The following is a 21,947-nucleotide window of genomic DNA, read 5'->3' on the forward strand; positions in this document are numbered from 1 at the left end:
TAGTTTTTTAGAGTTTGTGTCTGTGTTTCATTATCTTGTCACAGCAATCAAAATCTAGGAGATATATACATATATTTTATAACATTTTTTTAGAGATTCATATATTTTGTTTTTGTTTTTTGGCTGTGTTGGGTCTTCATTGCTGCGTGCGGGCTTTCTCTAGTTGCGGCAAGCCAGGTCTACTCTTTGTTGTGGTGCGCAGACTCTTCACTGTGGTGGCTTCTCTTTGCTGTGGAACACGGGCTCTAGGTGCATGGGCTTCAGTAGTTGTGGCACACAGGCTCCGTAGTTGTGGCTTGTGGGCTCTAGAGCACAGGCTCAGCAGTTGTGGCACATGGGCTTAGTTGCTCCACGGCATGTGGGATCTTCCCAGACCAGGACTCAAACCCATGTCCCCTGCATTGGCAGGCGGATTCTTTTTTTTTAATTAATTAATTTATTTATTTTTGGCTGCATTGGTCTTTGTTACTGTGTGCAGGTTTTCTCTATGCGGCGAGCGGGGGCTACTTTTTATTGCGGTGTGCGGGCTTCTCATTGCGGTGGTTTCTCTTGTTGTGGAGCATGGGCTCTAGGCACGTGGGCTTCAGTAGTTGTGGCTCGCAGGCTCAGTAGTTGTGGTTCACGGGCTCTAGAGCACAGGCTCAGTAGTTGTGGCGCATGGGCTTACTTGCTCCGCGGCATGTGGGATCTTCCCCAAACAGGGCTTGAACCCAGAACCCCTGCATTGGCAGGTGGATTCTTAACCACTGTGCCACCAGGGAAGTTCGAGGATATATTTTTGAATTTCTTGAAATTTTACTTATAGACTTCACCTAGTTAAATATTACATAAAACACATAACGAAAACAATACACTCTTTTTTCCTACTCTTCAACAGAATATAAGGAAGTATTTAAAAAAAAAACTTTCAATTGGTCCTAAGAAAACTTTTTGTCATAAAAGTAATTTTTTTAAATTAATACTTTACTTTTTAGAGCAGTTCAGAGCAAAATTGAGTGGGAAGTATAGACAGTTCACATATACCCCATCCCCACACATGAGCAGCCTCTCCCACTATCAATATCCCACATCAGAGTGGTACATTCATTATAATTGATAAACCTACATTGACACATCATTATCAGCTAAAGCCCATTATGGTTCACTCTTCATGCTGTACATTCTATGGGTTTGGACAAATGTATAATGACATGCATCCACCATTACAGTATCATACAGAGTAGTTTCACTGCCCTAAAAATCCTCTGTTCTCTACCTATTCATCCTCCACACCCACCCCCTCACCCAATCCCTGACAACCACTGATCTTTTTACACCTCTGTAGTTTTGCCAATTCTAGAATGTCATATAGTTGGAATCATAGTTTGTCGCCTTTTGAGATTGGCTTTTTTCTCTTAGTAACATTCATCTAAGTTTCCACTATAGTCTTTTCATGTCTTGATAGCTCATTTCTTTTTAGCAATGAATAATATTCCATTATCTGAATGTACCACAGTTTATTCACCTACTGAAGGACAACTTGGTTGCTTTCAAGTTCTGGCAATTATAAGTAAGGCTGTTATAAACAGCCATATGCAGGTTTCTGTGTGGACATAAGTTTTCAACCCAGCTGGGTCAGTACCAGGGAGCATCATTGCTGGATCAAATGGTAAAAGTATGTTTAGTTTTATAAGAAATTGCCAAACTGTCTTCCAAAGTGGCTGCACCATTTTGCATTCCAACCAGCAGTGAATGAGAGTTCGTTTTGCTCCACATCCTCACCAACATTTAATGTTGTCAGTTCTGGATTTTGGCCATTTTAATAGGTCTGTATCTCTTTGTTGTTTTGATTTGCAATTCTCCAATGACACGCTGTTGGACATGTTTTCATATGCTTACTTGTCACCAAAATATCTTTTTTTTTTTTTTGGTACGTGGGCCTCTCACCGCCGTGGCCTCTCCCGCCGCGGAGCACAGGTTCTGGACACGCAGGCTCAGCGGCCATGGCTCACGGGCCCAGCCGCTCCGCGGCATGTGGGATCCTCCCGGACCGGGGCACGCACCCGTGTCCCCTTCATCGGCAGGCGGACTCCCAACCACTGCGCCACCAGGGAAGCACCTAAATATCTTTTTTGGTGAGGTATTTGTTCAAGTCTTCTGCCCATTTTTTAAATCGGGTTGTTGGTTTTCTTACTGTTGAATTTTGAGACTTCTTTGTATAATTTGGATAACAGTCCTTTATCAGATGTGTCTTTTGCAAATGTTTTCTCCTAGTCACTACCTTGTCTTCTCATTTCCTTGATTAAAGTAATTTTAAGGAGTATAAGTATTAACATTTATGGATTATTCAATTGGATAAAAAAATTTAAGGTGGTCTAAATGTTGAACATGAAGTTATGTTTAATAATAATCAGTTTAGGGCTTCCCTGGTGGCGCAGTGGTTGAGAGTCCGCCTGCCGATGCAGGGGACACGGGTTCGTGCCCTGGTCCGGGAAGATCCCACATGCCGCGGAGCGGCTGGGCCCGTGAACCATGGCCGCTGAGCCTGCGCGTCTGGAGCCTGTGCTCCGCAACGGGAGGGAGAGGCCACATCAGTGAGAGGCCCGCGTACCGCAAAAAAAAAAAGAAAAAAAAAATAATCAGTTTATTTATGTGTATGATACATAGTATTACTTGTGTTTCTCTTATGTTGGAGGTACTATTACTCCTATAATTTAGTGTAACATTACTATATTTTTTTGATTTTTAATTTATGTATAGATATAGGTCACAGAAGTAAATTCAGTTTTAAGGAGTAATATATTATAAATTTGCTTCAAACAATATATTAAATATTAAAAGTGTTAAGGAATATTGCACTTTCACAACTGCAACTAAACTGTTTAGAAAGCTAGCACCACTGGGTGAAAGATACATACAGCAATACCATGCTATAAACATTGTTTTGAAAACATGCAACATGTTGTTCACATTTAACTCATATAATTATACGCCACTATATGAAGAATGTTTAATTGAAACAAGCAACAAATATTTACTTAGCATAAAGTTTATTCACATGTATAAAAAGCGTCTGTGATAACAAATCCATTAAAACCAAAATATAATCAAACCTGTAGGAAAAATATGCATTCAAAAATGGGTTGCTTTTTCCAGATAATGAAAATGCTGACAAATTTGTACTGAATTGCCTTAAACTCTTAAACTCTTAGGGAAACATTTGTAAATGACAAAAAATGTTGAAGGAAACACACAATACATTAGATTGAAGGCATCATTATATATCATATGTGTTCCAAAATGCTACACAGGCAGGATCTACAAAATAATCTAGTTTTTAAAAAAATTACAGAAATTCTAGACACTCTTCTAGTAGTATAAATGTCACATACATTTCAAATCAAACTAGTAACTAATTTATTTCACATTCAGTTAGAACAAAAGCAAAATGAATAATATGAAATTAAGCTTTTAAACAGCACTAACAAACTTTTTCTCACTAAAAAATTCTCTTGCACATATAGGAAAAGTACAGACATACATAACTTATCTGAGAAATAGGAAAAAATGATTCGAATTTTACAGGCAAACGGGAAACCAGACACAGAGGACGCTGTTGCTCTAGTTTTTAATTGTTCTGAGAATTATCACCCAGCTCTGTATAATCACGCAGAGGGCACAATATTAACAGATGCAAAAGTTTGACACAGTCATAATTTGTGCTCTCTTTGATTTTTTTCATCTTGAAAAGAGAATATTCTGTGTAGAATTATCTAGCCTACTGAAGGCATAACCCTATTAATGTGCACTTGTCTTTTTCTAGGCTTATTCCCTTTTCATACCCATATTACATTAATTTCCTGATTGTGATAGAGGGGAAAACTGATATACCTAACTAGAAAGCTTTGTGTCAAAAATAGATTTAATGGTTAACACTAATAAGTTACCCAGGGAAGAAGCACAAACAAAACAAATTAATCAAACTAGAAAACTCACCACCAAAAGTATACAAGGAATAGAAAAGCGTGAATGGGACAGAAATATGTGTCAATAATTTTATATTGATATTTTCCTTTTAATTATTATAAGTATTTGATTATGGTTCTATCACATTTTCTTTTTTATATTTAAAGTATTATGAGCTCAACATTGGATGCTCTACAAATAGCAGTTATTTCATAATCTTAATGATAAATTCTAGATTTGTTCAAGTCAGAGCAACAGTTTCACACTTAATGATGGCACATGACAAATCTAGGCTACTGCTGGGGTGACAGGGGTTGTCACAGGCTCTGAAGCTAGATTTGCAGTTAGATTCTTGTGAGTCAATGGGAGTAAACAAGTTCATGGAATATTTCAAATTGTGATTCAATAAAAGATATATCGTATCTTATATATATATTGGGTTTTTTTTGCAGTACGTGGGCCTCTCACTGTTGTGGCCTCTCCCGTTGCGGAGCACAGGCTCCGACCGTGCAGGCTCAGTGGCCATGGCTCATGGGCCCAGCCGCTCCGCGGCATGTGGGATCTTCCCGGACCGGGGCACAAATCCATGTCCCCTGCATCGGCAGGCGGACTCTCAACCACTGTGCCACCAGGGAAGCCCCCGTATCTTATATTTTTATTCATCCTAAGAAACACATGTGTGAGAATACATATACAGATATGTAATATATGCACCTATATACATTTATGTATATATGACAAATGTTTATACATTTCTCATAAAACTTAGAGTTGTCTCTATTTCATAATTTCATAATTTGAGACAGTGTAATTCTATAGATATGAGATGGGCCTAGAATAGTGTGCTTGTTCATTCTAAACCTAGCTCTCACCAACATGTTAGATTTTGGTCAAGCTATCGTTCTATGCCTCAGCGTGATTGCTAAAGTGAGTAGTTTGCCTCTGACCTTTTAAAGAGGATTAAAATAAGGGCAAAGTGCAAAGTTACATGAGGAAAAGTGCTTATGTAAGCCAAGGTATGACAAATAGTAAAATTTTTATAGGTAACGTAGGTGGCTTTAAAAAGACTTCTTCCTAATTATATCTAAATGTTGCCAGATGATTTCTTTGTAACACGCAACCAAAGAGACTGAAAATATAAAAGGTAAAGTCTTTAGCAGTCTATAATGATTAAGATCTTTCTTTTATCTGCATTAAGATCATGCTGTCTTAAAAGAGAGACATACACTCAAACACACAGTATAATATGATTTATATTTTCTAAACATTTAATTTGGAAGGAATTATCAAATGCATGTGAGTCTTAATCTCACCTGTGTGAAAATATAAAACAAAATACAATTTTATAAATGGTCTTAAATAGGAAAAAAGCAATGCCTGGCAAAAAACATAACAGAATTTTCTATTTCTCAGGAGTATGGTTTTTTTTTGAGCTCCTGCAAAGAGGAAACAAATTCACATATACGTACACACCCACTCAAATAAATTTGTGCACAAACATTCATTCCAGAAATTTATAGCTTATACTCTACTATGTTCTTAAGGGGAGACTGGTCATACATACAATTAGAAGAAAATACAAAATATAGGTCAAAATGATTACCTATGGTGTTCTGTGTCTAGACATTAAGAGATACAGGGGGTTGCTGGTAACTTTAATCAATATTATTTTGATAGCAGAAAAGTAAATTACTTCTTCCAGGTTCTCCAACTATTATTTATAAAATTCAACAAATTTTCCAGATTAATAGTTATAGTCAATACAGACAACATAGCAATGAAAATGGGTGTGTCTACTCATCATTAACATGCACAACTTATCAAGTTGTCACTCCTAGATTTGAGGCCTGTACCTTTATTTGGTGGTGTAACAACCCTTTCAAATCTGTAACATTGCAACCCTGTTCCCTCTGAAGAACTAACTCTCTATCAAGTATTTGTTTGGGTTTTTTTAAAGAAAACTATTGACCCCACTCCCCATAATATGACTGATAGCAAGAGTTCACAATAAGAACGTGCAAAATATGGTGAATGCTATGCAATAATTTAAAATAAAAAAACAAGTGATTATATAAAGGCCACCAATTTATATTTAAATGCCAAATTCTGTGAAGTATTTCCAACCAAAAAGAAATCCTAAAAAAAGAGTAGGTCAAATATTATGACTTGGGATAATCTAATAGTTAGAAATTCTTACCTTTTTAGTATTCAATACAAGAAATCTACAAACTTCTTCTGTACAGAGGATACAGATAGTTCCCCAGTTGTAGCTGTGACACCCATAACAGATTTTTTGAACCATTAAAAGGAACAAAAAAGTGCTCTCTTCTTAACTGCAAAGATACAAAGTTCCTTATCCAGCTGATTATGATCAAGTTTAGGTCCAGGATGCTAACAGATCTCCAGTGGCATAGTACACGTGCTTGTTCCTCCTTTACTCTCTGCAGTTTGTCATAAAGGGCTGAATCGACATGTCTTTTTGGTTCAGGGAAAACAAACCATTTAAATAATGTGAATGTCCTATATCACCAAGACAACAAGGTGGGCTTAGCGAGATGGGAGTGACATAGATTTTTTAAATACCCTAAACCCTTTTGCTGGCCCAGGATATGGTGGTGGTGGCGAAACATTCTGTTTTCTGGTCAGTGCCATTGCCTGTTCATAAGAAGGTAATCCTGTGTCCTCCACTGAAGGTGGCAATGGAGGCAAGACAGCCTCCTCAGGTCTTCTGAAAACGATGGAGGGAGTGTGTCTGCCCCTTCTTGCGTAGGTGGCTGAAGAACTAAACAGAGACAGCATTGAGGTCTAGGAAAGGCAGCATTTTTAGGTTAAGATGGCAATATTAAAAAATCCAACATTTTGATACAGGTGAACCCAATTTATTTTTATTGTTTTAATTTTTTGGCCGTGCTGTGTGGCTTGTGGGATCTCAGTTCCCCAACCAGGAACTGAACCGGTCCATGGTAGTGAAAGCACTGAATCCTAACCACCAGACCACCAGGAAAGTCCCTGAACCTGACTTATTAAAATAACAACAGTTTTATTTTACCCATAAACTCTGAAAGAATCTTGATATAATGGAAAGATCAAGAACTTTGAAGTCAGTCATGGGTAAGAAAGAGGATCTTGTCATTTCATAGCTGTGTGACCAGAGGCAAGGTAACCTAACTCAGCTTTCCTCCTCTATAAAATGGGGATAACAATAGCTACCTCAACAGAGATGTTTTGTGTGGATTGAGAAAGATGTCTTACGTAAAGCATCTAAGCAATGTCTGGAACACTGTAACAAGGACTCAAAACACGTGAATTCCCTCTTTCTCCTGCTCCTGAATTAAAATTTTCTCAAAGTATGGTGTGAAACCAAATCCAGGCTTTGTTGAAAGGCAGCATAACTCCAAGCCTAGGAAATTGATGCCACAGAGATAATCACAACAGCGATGCCCGTCTCTCTCTCCTCTGTTCCCCACTGAATCCCTGCTGCCTGGGCCAACCCTCCTAAACAGGACTTCTATCATATCATTCTTCTCCGCAAAAGTCTAACCTGCAGCCTACTTTCTACTGAATCAAGTTCTAACTCCTGTGCCTCCTTTTCAAAGCCTCCCTTATTCTGGCCTCACTTTATTTTATAGCTCTCTGCTCTTGCCAAGGTAGCCTCTTTACTCTCCTCTGTATGTGCAATGAATTCTATGGTCTATCTCTGTGGTTTCACCTGCATTGTTCCCTTTCTCAGATTATTATCTTTTCCCCATTGATCTCCATTGATTTAAGTCCAACAATTACAAAAAAAATTTTTTTAATTAAAAAAAAAAAAAGGCCTAGTTCAATATGGCCACTGTTTTCACAAAACTCTGTCACCTACACCACCAGCCAATGAAATTTGAAATGCAACACAGGTCTGGTGTTTTGAAACTACATTTTCCCTTCTCACTTGTGAATTACAAATTAAAATTTAGACATTAGTAAATTGATCTGTTTAGACTGTGAAGTTGGCTGCCTATGAAGATCTATGCGTAAATTAACCTCTTATAGTTATGACTAATAAGATAATTAAAATGTATAGGTAATCCCCAACCTCTAGTCAATATTTACAGTATTCTTCCCAATAAGAGACAGCTTAGCAGACCCAAAATACTGCAAACTTTTGCAAACTGAATCAATCAATTTGCCCCTTAGAATGCCTTGTCCTTTGGAGTTTATAATGAGATCTGGAACTGGATGGAAGGAGAGAGGAAAATTGCAGAGAGAAGAAAAGAAAAAAATCTGTGTAAATCTAGGAACTGGATAATCAGCCCTTCAATAGTTGAGAGGTGACTGATAGCCTCAGAAGTTTACTTAGAGGAGTCAACACAATTCCTCCTCTGTCAGAAACCTGGAATGTATTCATGGTAGGCTTGTCACTTGCCACATTCATTAGCTTGTGACGAAAAGTTCTACTTGTTTGTTTATAGGAAACAGGAGAGACAGATGTTTTATTTGAAGAAATGAATTTTTCCACGTTGACCTTCAAAATTTAAGTTACAGGAACAGTATAATTATATTAAAGTCATTAAGTGTCTCCACAGTGATTTCTTACAAGATTGAAATCAGAAAGTATGCACCAGGAACATCTCAAATAAGCTGACAGCATTATATTATGCCTGTTTTCCTCCATAAAATATAGGGACTAAGAAATGAAAAGATCTTGTTTCCCATTTCTTGGCATGTTTTTACAGAGGAATGAGACAAACTATTCTAACAATGATCTTATTTTTTACTCTTTTCTTTTTCAAATATTCCTCACCCTTCCCCCACTTCCAGACTTGCAAAATGTAGAAAGAGAACACATAACTCTGCTGCAAGAATTTCTTGGGACAATTGATGAACGGTACTTTACTAAGTATTTAAAAGTTAACCTTAACACAAGTGGATGTCTGGTTAACCTAGTTTGAAATGTCCCCTATAAAGGGTTTCTGTGAGAATCAAAGAGAGACAGTAGATGTAAAAATGACCTGTAAACAGTACAGCATTATACTGTACTAACATTAAGTATAACTAAACTTTTAAAATAAGAGATATCCAGGTTTTCAAAATGTTATAACAACATACATAGAAAATATGCATAATAATGCACCTCTTTATTCCTCGTGTCTTTGAATTCTGCTTCTAACCTCATGCAGGAAAGAAGCTAGAAGGTTTCAGAGAAAAAAGCCATAAGGTAAGAAGGTGTAGTGGTGCAGAAAAGTAGAAAAATGAAGAAAAACCGGAAAGAGGAGAGAAGACAATGTCGAGCATGAGGACACTGAACAATGGCTGTGCTCACAGACCTTGAGGGAAATTATTAAATGTGAGGGCATACAGAGACTTTTTGGGGAAAATACTATAAATGGGGTGGAAAAGAAGGAAAGATAAAAGGCAAGGAGAGTCTTTAAAGACATATTTTCCGATTTCTTCATTAACCTGTGAGTTTCCAGGTATGCTGCAGCTTGTGGAGAAGGACATATTGAATAAAATCTTAGTCAAAAGCCCTAGAAAACAGGAAGAACTTGCTCATTTCCTGTCTATTAAGTAAGGGAAACCTCTCAGCTCAAAACATAGTGGCTTAAGAAAAATTGCACAAAATTTTCCTTATCTTCTCTCACTTTTCAAAATTTTATAGGATTTACAGAAGTCTCAGACAATCTTCTTAGTCCCTGCCCATGATCACATTAATGCCTCAGGGAGTTGTTCAGGAATTCCAGCTTGGGGATAGAATTACACTATACTTTGCCCCTGTCCTCTGCCCCCTTTGCTGGCATGTCCTCCTCTGCACCCTTACTGTAGGCATCCTTTAAGACTCCGTCACTTGCCTTCTGTCCTTTCATCACACTCAGAGAACTTGCCTACTCTCATGGCTTCAGCTTTTATCCTCCAATGGATTTATCTTAATTCCATATCTGTTGCCTTAAACTCTTACCTTAACAATAAAGAAGAAGTTTTTATTATGGTAAAATACATGTAACATAAAATTTGTCGTTATAACCATTTTCAAGTGTACAATTCAATGGTATTAATTATATTCACAATGTTGTACAACCATCACCACTATCTATTTCCATAATCATTTTATCACCTGGTTACCATCATTAGCTTCTTCATAGAATTTGAAAGTGTAAATAGGGATATATAAGCATTAATTTCGATAGCCTGTTTCGCATGTGGTACTTTTTGTTGAATAAGGTTAGTTCTTCACTTTCTCATCTCTACTTACAGATAAGATAATAACTTTTTATTCTAATAAGGATGTTGAGATTCTATTATGCAAACAATTATGGCCTTTATGAAGCTTTACTAATGTGCTGGAACTCAGTTAATAGTAATGTACCAATGTTGGTTTGTTAGTTTTACAAATGTATTATGGTAACATAAGATGTTAACAACGAGGGAGCTGCGTGAAGGACATAAGGGAACTCTCTGTGCTATCTTTGTAACTTCCCGGTGTATCTAAAATTATTCCAAAATCAAAAGTGTATTTTAAAAAAAAGGCAGCCATTTTTTTTAGCCATTTAAAAATGACAGTATAGAACATATAATAGTAAATTAAATATTTTTATTTGGTACTTACCCTGGATGTCGTTGCCTGTTACACTTAGTGATACAAAGATAGTAACCAAGTAATCCAAAAATAACCAAAAATATTCCAGCAGCAATTAGTCCAGTCAGAAGGCCCATAACATCGATTTTCTCTCTGTTAGCATCTTAAGATAAATCATTAAAATAACATGAATATAACAACTGAAAAGCACCACCTATGATTTCAATAAATTCAACGCTGGGTGTAAGCATGCTACTGGGCATCTAATAATTAATATTGATTACTTTTAAAAGTCTGTGCTAGAAACATGACCAGAAAAAATTTAGATACACTTCCTAAAAGCCCTAGCTCTGACTTCATTTATTTTTAATTTTTTTAAGTTTTTGACCACACTGTGCGGCACGCAGGATCCCCAACCAGGGATCAAACATGCGTCATCTGCACTGGAAGCGTGGAGTCTTAACCCCTGGACCGCCAGGGAAGTCCTTAGCTTCATTTATTTTAAATGTTATATTAAATGGATGAAAGTCAACACTAAGTGGGATAAACATGTTCTTTGTTCAACTATACACATTTTGGTATTAACTACTAAGATAAATGTAGTAAGCAATTCTGGTGTAGCTATGTAATACAGTCTCCCTATAGCTGGGGCCCTACCTAGGGGGAATGAAAAAAGAGCTGTCAAACACAAACAAAACAAAACAAAACAAACCTGACTAAAAAGCAGCTAGAGATGATAAATGTAGGTAAAATAAAGGATCTCCCCTCTCTAGGAGTTACTTAATTCTACCTAACAATCCTAATTTACCTAGTACCATAAGTATTCCATTTACTTGTAATGGTAAAAAAGAAAAAAAAATTAAAATAGTTTGCTATTTGAAACTAATAGAGTCCTACTTTTATTCTGTGCAAGTCTTGACTTAGCTGGACTGTTTAAAATAGCATTAAGCCTATTATCTCATTTCCCTACTATCTCACCAAACTTGATTTTCAGTGTGTAAATAGATGAATGTGGCCTTCTCTGTCTTAGATAGCCCAGTGTATAACTGAGAAATCTTCCTTGGCTTTACAAGGTATGTATGTTGTGCAACAACCAAACTCAAACAATGAAACTAAAAATGTACTATGAGAGAGGGTGGGAAAAAACATGAAAATTGATCAATTCTTGCCTTACCTGATTCTGTGGTTGGTCCTTTAATTGAATATTCTTGCCAAAATGCCATCTAAGAGAAAGGTAAAATTTCCAAGTTTATTTAATTTCTTTATTGTCATTTCATTTGGTCTCAATGACCTAGACTAGGGGTGGTAAACGCTTGGCATGTGCCACAGGTAGGATACTAGTTCATTCATGCTGGAGGGCGTGACTCACTCTAATTAAGTACTGCCATCCACCACTGTTTCTTCCAACTCTGGAATTGGTCAGGGGATTATTGCCAGTGCTAGCTCTCTACTACTGTGCGCTGATAGTCTCCCTTCACCTGCCCAGAGCCCTCGCTCAGGCATCAGGGGACACTATCACATTAGAGAGTCGATGAAAGTAGCAGAGGTGGAAGTTGAAGCAGGGGACTCATTATCATGTTTGAAAAGGAGTCTGATTTTTTTCTACATTAGATGAGCCTTCAGTCTCCTAGGAAATTTTATTGAAAGTTATTTATTGATTTGGAAAGACATCCCTGAGACTGTTTAAGTTCAGTGTTACTTGAGAGAATGGAAGCCATTTTTAAGGAACTGTGATAAAATTAGAAAACGGGTTTGTGAAAAACAATAGAATTTCAACAGGCACAACTACAACGCAGAGTAGACTTTCTTTCCCTTCTCTAATAGATGCAGCAGATAATAGCAGGGAATGGAATCTGGGCACAATTTTGGAAGAAAAAAGAACTAAGTTTCAATAACACCTGCATTTAAAGGATACCTAGAGAGGTTCTTATTGACCAAAGAGTAAAATGGGATTCTTGAGGAAGGGGAAAAGGAGCTGGGGTTATTTAATCTACAAAAAAGTGAAAAATCTGGGTCACTTGTCATTCTTAAAGAATATGCCAGATTATAACAGGGACAGTGCTGGCTGTTTGTTTTGTACCTTTTCAGGATTAACAGATAGGATTTAATTGTATTTTAAGGGAGAACTTCTAAAGGTTTATTGCCAAGCAATAAAATCCTGAATGCAGGGACTATATATCTTATCTTCAGTCTCTAGCAAAGCACTTGGCACATAATAGGTCGTCAATAAGTACTTGAAATATAAATACAGTAATCAAAAATGGTAAGTCCTAATAGAAAAAATTGCTCTGAGTCTTGAATGACTGAAGCCTGAGTCAGAGAACTAACTAAAATAATATCCTGAAGTTTAATTCACTCTGCTTCATTATTGTCTTTGAATATCATAATGTTAAACACAGAAAATCACGACATAATTGATAATTTGATAATTACTATAAGCCCAGTTAAGTATAAAGCCAAGTCTAAATGGGCTAATTACAATATAAGAAAGTAGAAAGAGATAACAGGTATACAATCTGAATTCTATTTAAGGCACACAATCTCTACTGACTGAAAGTGCCACTTTCTTAAGTACAATTGAATAGATGTCTAGCCAATTAACATATCAACCAAATTACCGTTTTATCTTCATCCACAAAAATTTCTCTGGCTTCCTCATAATTACAAAGTTCTTCTCTGCATTCTCTTTCTAGGTCACTGGAAGTGAAGAGCTCCAAATCGAATCTATTATACAGGAGGTGTCTACGTATGAACAAGTTTGCTTCTTCTTTTGATGTAAAGACTAGCAAAAAAATAGAAAGATTTCAAACACCGATAAAAAATAAGGCAGAAAATTCCTGTTTTAATTACGGTAAAAGCATATAGTTCTTTTGATCTGGTTAAATTATACCAAACTTTCTTGTGTGGTTTTAAAATCTGACAAAAAGAAATATCATCAGTAAAAATAATTCCTGCTAAATATGAAGTACAGACACTAACAAAATTCCAGAACATACTTGAGTAGATTATGTCCGAAATTATCAGCATAAATAAAAATTATTTGAGTATCACTTTTTCCTCTAGACAATTATTTTTCCAATAAATGGCAGGCCAGACTATTCTATTTCTAAAGTGTTGGTTTCCTATTATCTTGACTGAGAAAAATTAGTCTGGTGTAATGGACAGAGTACTGGACTAAGAGTTAGAAGACAGACTCTTCTTTTTGATTTGGCTTAGCTATCAGCTATATCCTGGGATAAGTCACTTATATCCCTGGGTTGCCATTTCCTGAAACACTTTTTTTTTTTTTTTTTTTTGGCTGCACTGTGTGGCATGCAGGATGTTAATTCCCTGACCAGGGATCGAACCCATGCCCTCTGCACTGGGAGTATGGAGTCTTAACCACTGGACCTCCAGGGAAGTCCCTGGGTTGCCATTTCCTCATTTGGAAAATGGGAATATGAACTAAATAATAATTAAGATCTCTTTATGTTTTAAAATTATAAATTCATACATTTATATTAAAATTGTTCTATCAGGTTTATACCAAAAAATTTTAAACTTCTAAGCTAATAAAATCATAAGTTAATTATAAGATTAATTAAAAGCCATTCAGTCCCTCCCAAAGGAGTAGCTCCCTCCACTCAGCCCCTAAACATGTGTCTACAAAGTTTTATAAGACTCCGTCTACGTGTGCATGTAGGGAAGGTAAATGGTAGACACCATAGCTAAGCACAGGTTGACACAAAACCAAAATATCCTACCAAGGCAGTATTTTCAAAACCTGAAAACTTCAAACTCGTTCTGGTGTCACACAAAGCTGAAGTGATCTTGCTCCAGATCATATTACTGAGACTGGAATTCAGAAACTCTCTGAGAACTACCCCAACTGCTTGTAAGAATTTAAAAGTCTTGGTATTTCTCACTGCTAACCATTACTAAAGGAAGAATATATTAAAGTGGGCAACTGAAAGATGGATCAAGACTGACGACAGGGACTTCCCTGGTGGCGCAGTGGTTAAGAATCCGCCTGCCAATTCAGGGGACGTGGATTTGATCCCTGGTCTGGGAAGATCCCACGTGCCACAGTGCAACTAAGCCTGTGCCACAACTACAGAGCCTGTGTTCTAGAGCCCACGAACCAAAACTACTGAGCCCACGCACCACAACTACTGAAGCCCACACGTCTAGAGCCCAGGCTGTGCAAGAAGAGAAACCACCGCAATGAGAATCCTGCACAACACAATGAAGAGTAGCCCCCGCTCACCACAACTAGAGAAAGCCCGCGTGCAGCCAAAAATAAGACCTAATGCAGCCAAAAAAAAAAAGACTGACGACAGTGCATGGTCTGGAAGACTAATACTAATTTGAGAGTGACCTCAGGTTGGCCATTTATTCTTAGCCTTTGAGAACAGTCACACCTTGGCCAAGATATTTTCCTTACTAATCAATCACTTTTCCAAGCAGGTCTGAATCTTAACAGAGCTGGATTTGTCCGATACAGTAGCCACTAGCCACATATGGCTATTGACCACTTGAAATGTGGCTAGTGTGAATTGAGATGTGCTGTAAGTGTAAATACACAGGGGACTTCAAAGACATGGTTTAAAAAAATATGAAATATCTCAATGCTTTCTATTGCTTATATTTGGAAATACTGGGTTAAATATTTTGGATATATTAGGTTAAATTAACTACATTATTAAAATTAATTTCACCTTTTTTTTTTTTTTACTTTTTAAAATATGGCTCTAGATAATTTCTTATGTGGTTCGTATTTTATTTCTATTGGCCAGTGCTATTCTAGTGTATTCATTTCTATGTTAGAAATAACACATATGAGCTATTTGAACCAAGGGGGAAGCCAGAATGGGATCATTGGTGATAGATGTTTTGAGAAATATTCTAAAGGGTAGACCAGTGTGATAAAATATTTTTGCTCTTTCTTCTTCTTGTCTCCTTGTAGATTTTACACTACCACCTAATGGAGACAGAATGAAAAATTTTCCAAGTCTCCATCATCTCTCATTGGGATTCTTGCAATGGCCCTCTAAGGCAGGGGTCCCCAACTCCCGGGCCATGGACCACTATCGGTCTGAGGCCTCTCAGGATCCGGGCGGTACAGCAGGAGGTGAGCAGCGGGCCAGCGAGCGAAGCTTCACCTGCCGCTCCGCTCCCCATCGCTCCCCTTCGCTCCCCATCATTGGATTACTGCCTGAGCCATCCACCGCAACATCCGTAGAAAAATTGTCTTCCAAGAAACCGGTCGCTGGTGCCAAAAAGGTTGGGGACTGGGCTTCCCTGGTGGCGCAGTGGTTGAGAGTCCGCCTGCCGATGCAGGGGACACGGGTTCGTGCCCCGGTCCGGGAAGATCCCACATGCCGCGGAGTGGCTGGGCCCGTGAGCCATGGCCGCTGAGCCTGCGCGTCTGGAGCCTGTGCTCCACAACGGGAGAGACCACAACAGTGAGAGGCCCGCGTACAGAAAAAAAAAAAAAAAAGGTTGGGGACTGCTGCTCTAAGGGCTCTCCTTGTCCCCTACAGCTACACTGGTTTCCAATGTGCCTGGTTCTCTCCTGCCTTTGAACTTGCTGTTTCCTCTAAATAGAACTTTCTTCTTTCACTCTGCTCTCTCACTTCCTTCTGGATTTTGTTCAATGTTACCTTGAACCCCATCCCCACTCACCCACCTCTGGCAATCCCCATCTCCTACTATATTTTGTTTTTCTTCATAGCACTTATCACCATCTGGTGTTCTGTATGCTTTACTTACTTGTTACCACTCTGTTCCCCTAGCTAGAAGGAAAGTTCCATTAAAGCAAGGGATGTTGACACATAGAGATGTCAAAAAAATTACTTACAAAAATAAATGGATGAACTTGACTTTCCTGTAGTGGGAAGGAACTCTTGGACCTAAATTCTACCAGTTGAAGCAATTCAGAGGTATAGTCCGTTACTCAGCTTGGCATAGGTTTAAAATATTAAACCAGTAATGAAGTAACTCTGAGCCTGCCTAACTTAGCTATATTGTACTTACTACATGAAATCTAATTTCAGAATGGAGAATTAGAATCTGTCTCTGTATTGCTACTTCTCAGGTACGCCCAGATCTTTACATTTTATTGGCTAGAAAAGCAGTGCCAAATTTCTCATTGTCGGTCTCCTATTCAAGTCAGTTTTCTGAGTTATAAAATGCCCCTGCCCTCCAAATGGGACTTTCAACTTAAAACGAAAATAAAAAAGCGAGTCATACATATTTTTATTGTTCCTGAAATGATATTTATGCCAACGAAAGTCTTCACTGATGTATAAAACATGCCCTCCAGGAGGGGCTGCTGTTTACCACTTCCCTGACTGTGAAAGTTCTGATTCAGTCCATGGTTGACCTTACACTTTCAGTGCCTTATCAAACATCTTCCTGCCTCCCTTATGATCTTAGGAGAAATACTGTCCTTTGTTATTTGGGTTCTAAGTAGCCCTGGATTTGCTTTTAATTGAAAGAGGCAAACTTCCTTGCCCCTGGAGCATCCTGAACTTCCAGCGAGAGTTCCTGTTTTCCCTCTGGCCGTTGCTGGAGGATGCACTGGCCTTTGCACCTTTGTACCTGCCTCAGATTGTCTTTCCATCTCTGTCTCCTGTCTTAGACCATCCTAGGAAGTTGCCTGTGCATTCCCCTATTTTAAGTCCACCAACTGAGATATTCCATTTTCCTCCTCTCTCCTGTCTCCCCATGCTTTCTAAATAAATTCTTTTTAGGTCATTTCAACCCCACCTTTGGGCTTTATCAGAATGCAGCTGAAGGTCCTTTATTTTCCTAATTACTTTTCATATCTACATTTATTATATCTCATTTGCAGATAGAGAGCACTGGCTTCTGTGCCATACAACTCTCCGGAGACAGAGTTACTGCTAACTCACTCTTTCCTCTGCTCTTGAAACTCTCTGTTTTAACTTCTGTCATAGGGTTTATGGAGATTATCGGTTTACACCCTGCCTCTCCCACTAGATGAAGTAGTCCTCCCGGTCAGGATTACAATCTTTCATTTCTACATCTCCAGTGCCTAGCAGAGAGCTCGGCACATAGTATATGTTAATAAAGAGGTTATTACTGAACAAATCAGCTTTTTAAATATACAGGATTCTTCATTTACATTTCCCACAGCTAGCTCCAGCCTTCTGCACTCAAGTATGATCTCTAAATTCCTTCCATAGTTTGTGATGTCCTTGAGACTGTCTTTTATGCTGTATCGTGTGAATGAATGAATACACTCCCAAGCATTCTGGAGATCAGCATCTGGTCCTGCTGAGCATGGATCATCCACCTTATGTATGAGTGGACTTACATATATGGTGCAACTTGGGAGGCACCAAGAAGGATTTCCTTCCAAATCTCCCCCATCCCACTGGCTAGCCTATCCAATTGCCTAGAATTCTGCCATCAGTGTTTGATTCCTTCAGGTTAAGATATTGCCCTATCTTAACACACACACACACACACACACACACACACACACACACACACACACCCTCCTAGAAGGTTTGAGACACTAAGCTGTATTAATCATTAATAAGTCATCCAGGAGTATTAGTGTCACAGATCCTTCCCAAAAGAAAACAAGAGTAGGATCTGATGAGAATGAATAAGGGACAGGAATGTGTGGAGAGGTAGATCCAAAGCACTGGCACTGGGTAGGGAAGCACAGTGACTACGCAGGGAGAAATGAAAGCCATTTTTTTTTCCTTTTCTGTTTTTTCTGGTTAGGCTTTCAAAATATGGGCAGGAATCAGTCTAAGACCTGGAGTCCACAAGGTATGGAATTCTAGGTTAGCAAGCCCCAAACCTAATCTTCTTATACCTTCTGACTTTACCCAGATAACCAGGCATTTAAAAGTTAAAAAGGACCTCAGAGATCATTCCACTCCCCATCCCCCATCATTTTACAAGCTGAAAGGGGTTAAGTAACTTGCCCAGAGTCTCCTAACACATCCGGACTAGATCCTGGTCTCCCTGTCCATCTTTCCAGGAAGAACTGGAAGAATTATGCTCATTATAATTACCACATAGCTTCATCTAGAAAAATGGCACTCACTGATTTTCAGAAGTTGAAATAGGTTTTCCATTCAGTTAACCACCAACCTGGTCTTAAATATATACTTAGCAAAAGTAACTCACAGAAATGAATGTGTATAAATTGCACTTCACATAACAAACCACAACATTACCAAATAAACCACAAATTAAAGGACATTTTAGTGCTTCTATGATTGATGGGGGCATGTAGTTTCAAAGACTGCACTTTCTGGTTTGAGCTCTGTAATCCGAGTCAGGTTTCCAGGAGGGTTTTCCTGGAGCCGGAAGCCAGGCTTACCTTCTTCTCCCGCATGCCTCGACTCCTCTGGACTTCTTGTGCGATGAGGGAACGCGAAGGTAAGTATGCGCAGCTGGCTGAGTAGCACCAGGAGTGTAAACATAGTCTGGCAACTGTCAAACAAACCGAAACAAACAAAATAACCAACAAAAACCACGTCAAAAAAGGCCCCGGCTCAGCACTTTGAGTTCCTGTGGGAACTGAATCACCTACCTGTTGTGCTCAAAGCCACCGCGCGACTGCGCCCCGCGCGCGGTTTCGGTCGCCGGCGTCCGACCCGCGCCCGGAAAGCAGCCCCTAGAGCGTGCCCGGGGACAAATGCCGCCTCCGCCCTACCCCTCGCCTCCCCACCCCACCCTCCGGACTCTGCAGACGGCAGAGCGGGCACCTATCGCCGCGGCCGCCCTCTGCTTTCCGTTGGAATCGAGCCCGGTCCGCCGAGGTGGCCCCCTCCGAGTCGCCCATTCCCCGTCGGGGCCGAGCCGCCGGGCCCCGCACCTGCAACTCCGGGCGCATGTTCCAGCAGCTCCCAGGCCGGAGCCTCGTGCTTGGGTAGTCCCTAAGGCCGCCAGACCCTCCGTCTCGGCGCCCCCAAAACCCTCGCCTTGCTCGCCGCAGGGCCGGACTGGCCCGCACGCTCGAGGAAGCGCCTGGGGTCCGCGGAGCGCCGCCCTGGCCGGCACGGGGACGCGCGGCGCAGGCCCAGCCTTGATCCCGGGAGGCCGCGGAGCTGTGGGAAAAGGAGGAAGCAGCTCCTTGGGAGTACCTGGCCGCGCTCCTCCTCCCGGGGGCCGGCTCACCTGCGGCGGGCGGGCAGTTGGCCGGCGTCTCCGAGGAGCCGTCCCTCGCTGTAGCTGTCGCCGTCGCCGCCGCCACTTCTGCCCTGAGCCCTGGGCTAGCCCGGCCGCCCGCAGCCAGTTCTGGCCCCGCCTTGGCGCGCGGGGGGCAGGTTTGGGACTGGTTTCTAGATCCCGCGTCCTCTGCCGACTCAGGGGAGCGTGTTCGACTCCCAGTAGCTAAGCAGAGCACCCCCCGGAGCGTCCGGGGCTTTTCGCTTTGGGTTACACTAGGCTAGGGGCTCTGTCTTGAGACCTTAGGTCTCAAAGGGTGGTCCGCGAAGGAGAGCAAAACATTCATCGGAGAGGTACTATGAACTGGGAAGTGACCTTAAAAATTAATCGATTACGTTGGTTCTCAAATCGTGGTCCCCTAGGTCTGGGTCATCTCCAAGATCCTTTCAAGGGGTCTCCGAGGTCAAAATGATTTCTTTTATGGTACAAAGACATGATTTGCCTTTTTCACTCTCATTCTCTCATGAATATACAGCGGAAATTTCCAGAGGCTCTTTGACGTGTAATGATGTCATCACTCAGCTAACAGGGTGCCTGCATGTGTATTGTGTTTTCCAGTATTTTCTATGGTAGTAGGTTTAAGGATCAATATGTACGTTTTTATAGAGATTCAAAGAGATTAATAAAATTTGCTTATTATTAGTGCTTTCTGTACTGTTATTCGCTATCTTTAGTCATACCTGGCAGGATAGCTATAAATCATTTTTTCAAACAAGTAGTCATCTGAAATCTTGAGCTTTTCTTTGAGCCTAGGCAGGAAGACAACAAAAACTAAGTACACTTTGTTGTCTTGATTTGAAATAATATTTTGAAAACTTCTCAGTTTAACAGGTAATATGATAAATACCATTAGATAGAATTCACTTAAGTAAAAGCTCTTTGGGGTCCACCACCTATAATGACTTATAGCATTTGGCAGTATGAACACAAACTTCAGCCACCATGGAGCTGCAAGATATTTTGAGATTAGGTAGCAAAGAGAGAAGAGACTAGTCAGTAACGACATTGTTCAAGATTGTCAATTTCTTCTGTTATTTACTTGCTGTATTCATCTTCTTATTTTGTATCATTTGCTTTTTTAAAGTCACAGTATTCTTATGCTTTTCTCCCAAAATATTTTAAATGCTTTTATTCTGGCCATCTGTAGAATTGGGCCGGATATTATGAATCTCATTTTACAAAGGATACTGAAGCATGAAGAAGTAAAGGATCTTGGAGAGTCATTGGTCAAGTAGTAGCCCAGCTCTTGACTCTTTCCAGTGCTTTTTTGAGTTATTACCAAGCCGTGGAGGGCAGGAGGTAAAAAATTATTTAATTTCAAAAGAAAGAAAAAAAAATCAGAGCAATGAGATTAATGGACTTGGATTAGTATGGTAATGCATCTCTGAGTTTGAGCACATACCCACCCACTTACCTGTGTGAACTCAAGAATGAAATGGAAACTCACTCTATTGTGTGGGCATGAGGATTGACTCAAAGACTGTGACAGGAAATGTTAAGGTTGCAGCCATGAAGCTCAGCGATGTTAAGGGCACATCCACATCCTTAAAGGCACAGCGTTAACTGTGTCATCAGACTACTCAGAACAGAAGATGCTACTTTACTGAACTTATGTTTCTGTGACATTTTAGCCTTGACATTTCAACATTGGTTGTTTGGTGTTTTACTTTATCCCGGTAAAATCAGTAGGTGGAAAATGAAAGACTCCTACTGTTCAAGGCTGATTCTATGTCTCTATGCAAGTATTTTCAGATTCAACAAATAGGCAGAGGGGTTAAATATTTTATTTTAATCATTTGCTTAAATCCCTCTAAAGGAACTTTTGGCTAGAGCTCACATTTAATTCTATCATTTAAGAACAATGATTGTTAATAACAAAATAAAATAAAAAACAGTGTGAGAGGTTATCTGGTTTCCTGGTCACCTGATTTTATGTCATGCTGTGGTTAGTAACGAGAACTACATGTCATGTTAAAAAAAACAGTAATCCTTAGAGTCCTTACAGGGCACATAGGAACCTGAATCAGTGTGGTTCTGAGCTGCCCTCTGGGGCCTGTGACAAGGACCTATGTCATAGCTGGTCACAAAACTCTCACTCTTTGTTCAGACCTTGGCATTTTTACAGCTATGATTAGTTCTTTCACTCATTGGACTCATTTTATCATCATAATCTTACTCTCTGATTGCCACACAATTTTTTTTGGCCTCTTTTTTGTAAACCCAAGCTCAGGTAATAATGTGCTAAGTAAACAGT

At 39.6% G+C, this 21,947-nt stretch overlaps 1 protein-coding gene across 4 annotated transcripts; it reads right to left on the reverse strand.

Annotated features, from left to right (window-relative positions):
• Nucleotides 1-5,180: 5,180 nt before the first annotated feature.
• PRRG4 (proline rich and Gla domain 4) lies at nt 5,181-19,755 on the reverse strand. Of its 4 annotated transcripts, none has more exons than XM_027115102.1 (6): nt 19,643-19,755; nt 18,843-18,955; nt 13,114-13,277; nt 11,670-11,718; nt 10,526-10,658; nt 5,181-6,727 (listed from the first exon to the last, which is right to left on the reverse strand). In XM_027115102.1, exons 2-6 carry the CDS (start codon nt 18,943-18,945, stop codon nt 6,493-6,495), a joined length of 684 nt encoding a protein of 227 aa, XP_026970903.1. In that variant the 5' UTR covers nt 18,946-18,955; nt 19,643-19,755; the 3' UTR covers nt 5,181-6,492. The 4 variants fall into 4 exon arrangements, with proteins under 4 accessions (XP_026970903.1, XP_026970902.1, XP_026970901.1 ...); XM_027115101.1 differs by having other exon boundaries at nt 19,609-19,727; XM_027115100.1 differs by lacking the exon at nt 19,643-19,755 and adding an exon at nt 19,341-19,575.
• Between the last annotated feature and the right edge of the window lie 2,192 nt (nt 19,756-21,947).

This window comes from Aethalodelphis obliquidens, unplaced genomic scaffold (assembly GCF_003676395.1).
Source record: "Aethalodelphis obliquidens isolate GAN/ISIS:26980383/991018 unplaced genomic scaffold, ASM367639v1 scaffold14, whole genome shotgun sequence".
NCBI classification, from domain to species: Eukaryota; Metazoa; Chordata; class Mammalia; order Artiodactyla; family Delphinidae; genus Aethalodelphis; species Aethalodelphis obliquidens.

What these genes read in the sequence shown, in the direction of transcription:
- PRRG4 (XM_027115102.1), bottom strand. Translation starts at nt 18,945, where the DNA reads ATGTTTACACTCCTGGTGCTACTCAGCCAGCTGCGCATACTTACCTTC. An exon ending in TTGTGGATGAAGATAAAACG is followed by an intron (nt 11,719 to 13,113) that starts GTAATTTGGTTG and finishes CCTTTCTCTTAG; the next exon opens with ATGGCATTTTGGCAAGAATA. An exon ending in AGGACCAACCACAGAATCAG is followed by an intron (nt 10,659 to 11,669) that starts GTAAGGCAAGAA and finishes ATTTATCTTAAG; the next exon opens with ATGCTAACAGAGAGAAAATC.